Below are 9,706 nucleotides of genomic sequence, written 5' to 3'. Positions count from 1 at the left end.
GATGAATTTTAAGAAGCAGCTGTATTTGACTATAAAGGCATTGCTAGTCCAGTGTCTAAGCTGTTTTCTTTATATTTCAGTGTAAAAAGTCTAGACTATTAGAAAAAAAAGGAAACCCCCCCAAAAAAACATTTCATAAGAAAAAAACAATCATTGAAAAGAAAAGGAAAAAGAAATCCCCACTCACCAGTCATCAATTAAAATAGAAACACCATTTCAATTTTTGCTAACATTTTCCCTCAAAACAAATATATATAATTCCTTATATATAGATATATATATATTTATATATATATAGATTTATTCTCAAGGCAGTTGGTCACGGCCAAATTAACTGACCTCATTATGGCCATTTTCTCATGTTTCAAAAAAAAATAAAAATAAAAAAAATAAAAAAAAAGAACATCTGTAATGAAAGCAAAATAACTGGCGGAAGCACAGCAGACAGTAGGACCACCACTGCATTGGCCGACAGATAATGTCTCGTTTTGAGTGAGAGGGGATAGTCTATCAAGGCAGTGTGGCGCAGACACGCCTCCTCCAGAACAAGTGCAATGCAAAGAGAAAAAGTTCTCACAAATGATAAAACTACAACACACTCTTCTTTCACAGCACTCGGCTCGTCCAATAGATTCCCTTTTGCTCGACTCCTCTTCCTCTTTTATGCAGCAGTGAAGGCTTTTGAGTTGCGTCCTTCCTGGAAGGTCAAGTCTTGAAGGAGATGAATGAGTTTGATATCCAGATTCATCCTTGAATTCAGGAATTCCAACTTAAAACTACTAAGTAACCATAACATTTTAGTAAAAATGATCCATTATTATGGTGAAGAAGAAAAAAAAATTAAAAATTAAGTAAAACTTTCCCTGAATACTGAAGAGTGCTCTATCAGTAATAATGCATCTGACAGCATAAGGGAGTGGACACAAGTAGCATCATCCAAAGTGCTGGATGGCGACGTGAGGAAGTCCCTGGGTTATATTTTGACATGAAACAAAAGTTTTTGTTGTACAAATAAGCAAGAATGCTCTCTTGTGTTTAAGATTGATAGAGGAAAAAGAGAAAAGGTGAAGGAGAAGGAGAAATCCCTGGGCTACAGCGCAGGAGTTGTTGGTGGAAGATGTGGCTAAGCTTCCTCACCGCATCACAACCCTCGCTTCAACCAGACAACTCAGCAGAACTATGTGCTTCTCTTTTGAAGTTCCTGAATAAAGGCTGTAAAACAAGAAATGGAAAACAAACAGGCAAATAAATACAAGAATTTTACAATACCATATAAGAGCAGTACTCCTTAAACATTTTCATGTCATTTAGTCTTTTCTATGAAGGCTTAAATGTTTGTCAGAGAACATCATTAGTGAACAAACGGCACCATGATGACAAAAAAAAACAAAACAAAAAACAACAACAAAAAAAACACGCCTGACAGGTCAGGGAGAATATTTTGGAGAAGTTTAAAGTTGGATTTGGTTATGAAACAATATCCAAAGCTTGTAGGGAGTAGACTAAGGAGAAGGTGCTTTGATCAAATGGGATCAAAACTGAAATGTTTGGCATACATGCAAAACACTGTGCTGAGACAGAAACACAGCATGGACAGCATAGTTGGTCAAAGCTGGTGGACTGAGCTAAATGCAGGGCAATGTTGCAAGAAACCTGCAAGACTTAAGGCTGTGTGCAGAGGTTTCACTTCCAGCAGAGCAAAGAGCCCAAACATCCAGGCAGAGCTACAATGTAATGGTTTAGATCAAAGCACATCGTTGTGTTAAAATGACCCAGTAAAAGTCCAGAGCCAAGAATCTGTGGCAGGTTTTGAAAAAATCCATGCCTACAGACTTTCTATTCAATTGAACTGAGCTGTAATTGTTTTTCTTTCCAACTTTACAACTATGCAATAATTTTTGTTGGTCTATTAAACAAATTGCACTCCGGTTTGAGGATGCTATGCAACAACAATGTGAAAAAATATTGTGGGGCTATGATTTAATCTGCATGCTGATAAAGCCTCACCTCCAATAATTTCCTCCTTGACTTTTTGTAATTCTTTCCGCACCTCCTCCAGGATCTCCTGTAAGGCAACAAACGACATGGTCATTGTTCACTGCCAATTTATGGCAACCATTTATACAGCAGCCAGGCTTTAAATGAGGAACTTGCAAAATCATAGACTGTAAAGACGGATGAACAATCAGATGGATTGTCAGACAATTAGATGGCAGAATGACAGGACTGACAAATGGAGAGATATGGAGTAAAGTCATAAAAAAAAACTCAGTGCGTGTCCAGATCTAATAAGTACTTGGTAAGAGATGGTGAAATACATTTTTAGTATTTTACTGACAGACAACACTGATTAACTGTTCAGAAGATAAATGTGTTTCAAAGCCATTGTTGGATGCTTGCATATGAACATACAGTTGTAATCCATTGCAGCTTTAAAGTGGATTTGTCTAGGACACAAGTTTGTAATGGTTAATCTGCACTTTAAAAAAAAAAAAAACAGCTACATGATTGAATCTTTGGAGGCTTCCTAAAGCAGATGAGGTTTATTACTATGCCAGACAATAACATAAAATAATAAACATGCCAATGTCAGAATTAATTTCTTTTACATTTTCAAATACGATAATCTTCCTGATAAAACACAGAAAGATCCAAAGCTCTTTTTAAATTCTCCTTTAGCAGTTTTTTAAAAGGAGATATTTCTTTTTGAATACGCTTCTCATGTAGATATATTGCAGCTGACCATTTAGTGCATTAAAACAAATGTAACACTAAACCTGATGTTTTATCTATCAGGAGCTTCATTCAAATTTCAGTGGACATAATCATAGTCTTGTAGTGAAAAACCGATAAAATGGATCAGTGAGCATTTACCTGTTTAAGGTTGTCTAAATCAGAGCCGTCAGTTCCACCTGCATCATTATTATTGCTTGTACTCTTCGTCCTATAAGACAATAAGGAACAGAAAACACTGAGTCTTCAGTGACCGCATTTCACAAGGAAATTATTCATTGTTGGAGAAAACAAAATATTGTACAACGAGGATAACAGGACAGTGGATGGGAAGTGACGAGATGCAATGAGGGTTAGTATATTATTAAAGTAGTTAATCATCAATTTTGCATTTGTTGGAGTTCATCGACAGAACATTGCCTTGGTAACGTTTTCGACCACAAACCAAAATTAATTTTATTCGTATTTCATGTATTAGACAAAGTCGTGCAAACCTGGGAAGTAGAATGTGGTTTTCAAAATATTGTCAAAGTAATGAATTGGTGGGCTTAATACAAAATCATAGTTTGTAGATTTCATTAGTTTAATAATTTTTCATGATCATTATAGCTGTAAATCTTATGGGTTTTTATAATGGGTGCTTCACATATTGTTTTATAACCCAACTCAAAACCATGCAACATTTTCCTTTCCCAACTTTGTGTTGGATAATTACATAAACATTCCATAAAATACCTTAGAATTCCAGGTTTTAACATGACAAAATAAGAGGGTTATTGGTAGTTTTAAAAGGCGCCACATATAACAAAGCTGTGTTTAGATGAGGCATAGTTTACCAGAATACAATGGCATAAATGCCTACGACAAAACCAAAACTAAGTATCATTGTCAATCAGGGTTCCATTTCATGTGGTTTGCAGCACTAAAAGGATAAGGCGGACCGTCAATAGCTCTCTTGGGTGTACACATGCATGCCGGGCTCTGATCCAATAGATGGAGCCATCAACTGCACAGTTTGCTACCCAGGTGTGTAGGCAGCAGCAGCAGAAGAGCTGCTTTGCCATCAGAAGGAAAGCGAAGGCAGGAGGGGAGCAGGGAGAGGAGGGAGGGGAACAGCATGTGTACCTTGGAGCTTGGGACACTGAGGAAGTGGTGTCCATGCTCTTGGGGATGGAGTTATTCCTGTTAGTGAAATACACACATACACACTCTGCTCTTAGAATGAATATGAATGACTTTTAGACACAAAAACACTCTTAAGGAGAGATGTAGATGCAGAACCAGCGATAAATAGACGCACACACTTTGATGGAGGACTAGTTTTGAGGTGACTTCAAATGCGAGACACGTGTGAGCTAAAATTTTATTGATGATGCTTAGACTGTAGTATCCAAGATTACCTAATCATGGACGATTTCTCCCAAGGTCGTCTTAGTGAATCTAAAAGGGAGAACAGACAGAAACACGAGCCTCTCAGTTCAGCTTTGCAAAACTGCTACTTAATATTGGCCAGAATGTGGGCGGCATGCTATGAATAAAACTGTTCGGTTCTCACCATTTTGACCTTGAGGCTCTGAATCATCCTGTGGAGAAAAGACAGCAACTTCTGTAAACACTGAGTCACACGTAGCTATTTCCAACCTTTAATCCATCGAACTTCTTCCTCTAATTTTAATTGATGTCGTCAGTGAATCAGAAATACTGCAATGAGCGGACTCTTACGTTATCTTGTGTCTTCACGGGAGGCTTCTCTGCTGTATCTGCAGCTTTTCTCCTGAAGTAAAATTAAATTGCTTTGTTATTTTAAATGCAGTCAGTTTACAGAGAGATGTGTCAATATTCTGTTACTGTCGACTGATTTTAAAATTAACAGAGGGCAGCAAAGAACTTCATAGTCAAAACCTTTGTGAACATTCAATTTGATACATGACTCTAAACCCACCTGCGTGCCAGAATGGCACTCATTTCACCCATCAGACCCCCTCCTCCTCCACCTCCTCCTCCTCCTCCTCCTCCTCCTCCACCGCCGCCGCCTCCCCCTCCCATGGAGGAATTGCTGATGCGGTTCGACTCTGTTCTGGCTGGTGGAGCTGCAGAACCACCATCCTCCTGCTGAGGGCAGCAAACAGCAAAAACGTGAGTGATCTGACAACTGAAATCAAACATTGTATACACTGTATAAAAACAAACATAACTGTTGTTTCTCAGTGATTGACACTAAATCGAACTAAATGTTTTGGGTCATTTAGAATTTTCAAAAACATTTCTACTTCCTAAATGTCAGATTATTAGGATTTGGGTTTTTTTGTTTGTTTTTTTTCAGATTTTTGAACTTGCTTTCTACAAATTCAGCCCAAATATGACCTTTTTTTAACAATTGAGGAAAATTCATGAGCCATGAGGTCATGGCTTTTCAAGTTTATAAATTCACAACATATTTGAGGAGGACGCTTAAAAGAACGCCAACTCAAATGCGAAACAGCCCATCACTTTAGGCATACCACCAAATAATAGTTACAAAGTGGTTAAAGAACAACAGTCCATTTTGGAGTGACCATCATAAAGGACTAATCTCAGCTCCAAGGAAAACTTGTGGGCTGAGGTGAAAAGTGTGCAAACAAAGTGGCTTAAAAACCTGACTCTGTTACGCCAGTTCTGTCAGGAGGAATGGACCACAATTCCAGCAAACTACTGTCAGAAGTTTGTGGAAGGAAACCCAAAAATGTGGCTCCAAGTCAGAGTTTACATCCAACATGAAGGATGTAAACTTCTAAACAAGGAGGAAAACTAAAATAATTATTTTCTCTCTCAATTCTGGCAATTAAAAAAACATCTAAATAATGTCACAAATATAGATCACTTAAGCCAGAAAAGGTTTACATTGACTTAATGTCAGACACTGATTAAAAAAATCTGAGTATCTTTTTATACAATAAATGTTAACGTTTGGTTTATACTGCAACATGGTCTGGGTAATAAGGACATAGCTGTTTCAATGCAGACATGTCACATCATTAGTGCGGAAACTTAATTCACTCGATAAAAATAGCACTAATTACAACATCTGATACTAACCTTGGACACTTTGCGGAGTTTAGCTCCTGCAAGGGCAGCTGCCAAACCTCCAGCTCCTCCTAATCCTCCACCGCCACCGTCATTTCCGCCACCTCCACCGCCACCTCCACCTCCACCTCCACCTGGAGCAGGCAGCGGTGGAGCTGGTGGCGGTCCTGCTGGAGGCGGTCCAGGAGGAGGAGGGATGCCTGCCGCCGGGGGTGGGCCGGGGGGCGGTGGAGGAGCTGGAGGAGGAGCTGGACCTCCAGGGGGCATTGGTGGAGCTGGTGGGACATGTGCTGGAAGGAAAGGCAGAGACATCACTGACAGTTCATTAACTTTTTTTTTTTTTTTTTTTTTTTTTAAGAAAAATAATCTGACATAAGTGGAAAAACTTTTTTCCCCCCCCATCACCTGCAGGTTATGATGGAAACAAGCTTTTGATAGATTACTTCTCTGACATCTCAACTCAAAAATCACATTTCAGTTAAATTTTAAAGATATGACTTCAGAAAACTCCAGAAAAGAAACCATGTATTAAGTAAAAGCAAAAAAATCTAAAAAAAAAAATATCAGATAATCTCAGATCTAAAGAAGAAACATGCAGTGGAACGACTTTCTCCATAACCTGGCTCAGAATGAGGGAACTACGAAATAGTCTTGCAGAGGTTGGAGCGTATTGCAGCTAAATGCGATCATCTGCAGCACACCAGGTGTTTCCTGACCTGCAGCGGCTTGTCGTTCTCTTTCCTGCCGCTCTCTCTCCTGTCGCTCTCGTTCCTGCTGTTCAAGCCTCTGTTGCTCCAGCCTGTCAACACACACCTTTGTTAAAATGCATGTCATCCTCAGAACTAAAATTTGTTGTTTTCAAGTTACCAAAACCTACTATTATGACAAAGCTGTGCTGAGCTTTGTGAATCGAAATAGATCAAATGGAAAATTTTACACAAGTTTACAGATCGCATTAATATTGACCTGGCATTCACAAGGACAGTTCAGGTTATTAATAAAACAGTCCAAATTAATATTTCCATGCAGAATTTTCATGCATTACACTTGAAATATAAATAGTGAAAACCTTTGCTATTGCAGTATTGAACCCATTAATATTGCAATGATGGTTGTGGTTTAAAATAGTGTACAGCTCTATTCAAGTGTGATGTGAAGTGTGAGGTTTCCAACACACAGTCAACTGAACACAGACCACAAAATAAATTTTTGGTCTCATTTGGCCAGAACACCTTCTTCTTTTTTATATTCTGCAGATAAAAATAAAAATTCAAAACCATGTATCCTGTTACTTTCATTTTACAGATATGCAATTATGTCTGACCTTTTGCAGACCTATCACAGAATCCAATACAACAAGAAAATAAAGTACAAGGGTCAAGTATCTGCTTACATGTCATTAAGATAGCACAGTAATGGCTCACTGACGCAGGATAAAAAAAAACAAAACAAAACTGCGTATTTAAGTAAGACGTATATTGTAAATTGTTCCAGATTAATATACTTAGAAGGGAGAGGCTTTGTTAGATAAGAATTCAAACACTAAGTATAACTGAATGAGCTGTTTTGCAAAGTTGCAAATGAATTCCCTGAAAAAAAACAAATTTGATTTTAGTTTGATTTTAAGTTTTACAAGCTGCAACATCCACTTTTTAACACAGTCACAAGGTGTAAGGGGCAGTCTATTCATTATCTTTAACTTTGTAACACTGTTTTTGAGAAGTTCTGACAAGACAACTTCTCTTCCAGGATTACGAAATGAAATACGAACAGGATGCTGATGTACATCATTTCATCTCAAGTGCAGGCAGCTGCTTTCTTTTAGCTAAAAATGCACTTTAAATTGTTCCAATTCAGAAGATATTTAGAGCATTTGAAAGACATGTTCCCAGTTTTAAGCCGATGTTTGACATAATAAAAACCAGGTAAACTTCCACTTGCAATGCACTTTAGGTTCAGGACTTGATGAACATGTTCTGCTGAAATATTAGCTTAGTCATTTTTGATAAGCATGTTAATCTTGCTTTTGATTGTTGCACCAGGGTTTTACAACACCCCAGCCAAAAGCGTGTTTTACCTTAGGAGATGAAGCGTCTGTGTATGTCGACGCTTTACAGGATATTACAAGAGAGATAAATGTGGAGTTCATAACCTCTCATTAGCTTTCTGCTTTTAAAAAAAAAAAAAAGAAGTCCTCAGCTGGGCAAAGTGGCCTGATTCACATTATCGCCCCCCCCCCCCCCCCCCAACACATCTGCCACAGAACAGATGTGCTGCAAAAAAACAATGTCTATAAACAATCATAATGCAGAGAACTAAACATATGCACTCAGACAGTCAGGGTTGATATGACTTAACACTCTAAAGCTCATGTTAAAATGATTTTTTTTTTCTTTCCTTCCCACAAAACAAATTCTGAGAAGGGTATTTAAAATGATGAGCATTTATTCAAAATCCTCCAAGCACCTGCAATACTGCTGGAGGTCAGAGGTTTTAAAAAGCTTACTAAGCCACAGCATGCCGGCAGCAAATGGAACAGCTACTAATTTAACAGACACTCCCTGTGGTCACTGTGCACCTTTCGGGCTAAACGGGATTAGAAGGTTAAAGCCTATTCTATACAGGCATGCATGAAGTCACCTCAACAGGTTTCTCCAGGGGGTAGACGTGAGAGGCTTGCTATCGGTCTGACCTTTGACCTGACTCAAGGGTTGATTGAGGGTTTAGCAGTGTCTGCTTAATGCCGGTAAATCCTCCACATATGCCTGTGTGCAAAACTGTGCCAACGGGACGTCTGCAAAGCCAAGCCAGAGTGAACCCAGAAAGTGGTTCACTCTGGTCTGGAAGCAGATTGAAACGGCCCCACAGTGGACAACACCCTTCTGAGGAACGAGCTGAACGAGCTGATAAAATTATATTCGCCGCACAATCCTGCTTCTTATCGTCAGCATAGAAACCAGTCAGGGTTATTCAGATTGTTGGGACACATTTTTTTATCTCGGTGAGAGCAAGCAAACATTTAGCGGCTAGCACAGCCAAAATGTTATTTTGCGATATATAAAGTAAAGAAAGGTTTGGTTCAGAGGAGGTCTGGAGATACCTCCTCTGCTGTTCGAGCTCTTCAGGAGAAGGTCCATTTGACACTGGGCGGGGGAGGGTTGCATAACCTGCAAAAACATGAAGGAAGATATTCTTAGTGAGCATTAAAGTATCTTCAAAAATAGATACTTGTGTTATAAACTGGCTTAATTGCACTTCAATAATCATACCACCCATGTTCTTTTTTTTCATCTGCACACAGTTTTGCTGCAGAGTGCAAAGTCTGTAAGCAGCCCTGATAGGACGAAGCATAACAACTCATTTGTAAGAAATGGTGACATTATTAATGAAATAGGACCTGAATGGAGCAGCATAAACTGTATAGATAGTTAGGTGGAGTGAGGGTGAGCACAACTCTCTGTAAGACAAAACAAGTATGTATTACTGGCAACACAACAGGATGTGGATGGCCAAAGCGACTCTTGTCTTTTTTTTATTCTCTTATAAGACAAACCTGCCTTCTTTCTATCAAGGTTATGTTTAGCTCTAAGTCACATGCAGTTGCTCAGAAATCTGTTCCCAACCATGTGAGAAATTTTTCAGCAAACCAAAACCAAATGCTATAAGCAGTAATCAGGATATACCTGTTACACTGATAAGAGCACCAATGGTGGAGTGCAGCTTCGACATGCAGCGTGTACAGAAATGCATGTCGATACTCAGCCAAAATAAAAATCTAAAATAATAAAAGTCAACCAAATTAAAAGTAACCAGGCATGGACTGATTTAGCACAGCAACTAATGATTATTTTAGTGATTGGTTATTCTAATGATTATTCTGGATTTTTTTTAAAAAAGCATACTGCAGATT

The 9,706-nt window shown here is 38.6% G+C and overlaps 1 protein-coding gene across 3 annotated transcripts in view; it reads right to left on the bottom strand.

The window, feature by feature from the left end:
• Positions 1 to 2: 2 nt before the first annotated feature.
• Positions 3 to 9,706, bottom strand: part of vaspb (vasodilator stimulated phosphoprotein b) — a 30,608-nt gene continuing 20,904 nt past the window's right edge. The window contains exons 5-15 of one of the 3 annotated variants that reach the window (XM_014982471.2): positions 8,897 to 8,963; positions 6,513 to 6,595; positions 5,809 to 6,086; positions 4,676 to 4,845; positions 4,456 to 4,507; positions 4,289 to 4,316; positions 4,134 to 4,173; positions 3,859 to 3,915; positions 2,875 to 2,944; positions 2,008 to 2,065; positions 3 to 1,212 (exon numbers count right to left, since the gene is read on the bottom strand). In XM_014982471.2, coding sequence (XP_014837957.2) covers positions 1,178 to 1,212; positions 2,008 to 2,065; positions 2,875 to 2,944; positions 3,859 to 3,915; positions 4,134 to 4,173; positions 4,289 to 4,316; positions 4,456 to 4,507; positions 4,676 to 4,845; positions 5,809 to 6,086; positions 6,513 to 6,595; positions 8,897 to 8,963 — 938 coding nt within the window. In that variant the 3' untranslated portion in view covers positions 3 to 1,177. The remainder of the gene's footprint in view (positions 1,213 to 2,007; positions 2,066 to 2,874; positions 2,945 to 3,858; positions 3,916 to 4,133; positions 4,174 to 4,288; positions 4,317 to 4,455; positions 4,508 to 4,675; positions 4,846 to 5,808; positions 6,087 to 6,512; positions 6,596 to 8,896; positions 8,964 to 9,706) is intronic. The other 2 variants (XM_088011830.1, XM_014982473.2) reach the window with 2 other exon arrangements.

This window comes from Poecilia mexicana, unplaced genomic scaffold (assembly GCF_051168715.1).
Source record: "Poecilia mexicana isolate PSO_F unplaced genomic scaffold, ASM5116871v1 scaffold_13, whole genome shotgun sequence".
Lineage (NCBI taxonomy): Eukaryota > Metazoa > Chordata > Actinopteri > Cyprinodontiformes > Poeciliidae > Poecilia > Poecilia mexicana.
Note: the sequence above shows the minus strand (reverse complement) of the source record. Positions and strands in the feature narration are given on the sequence as shown.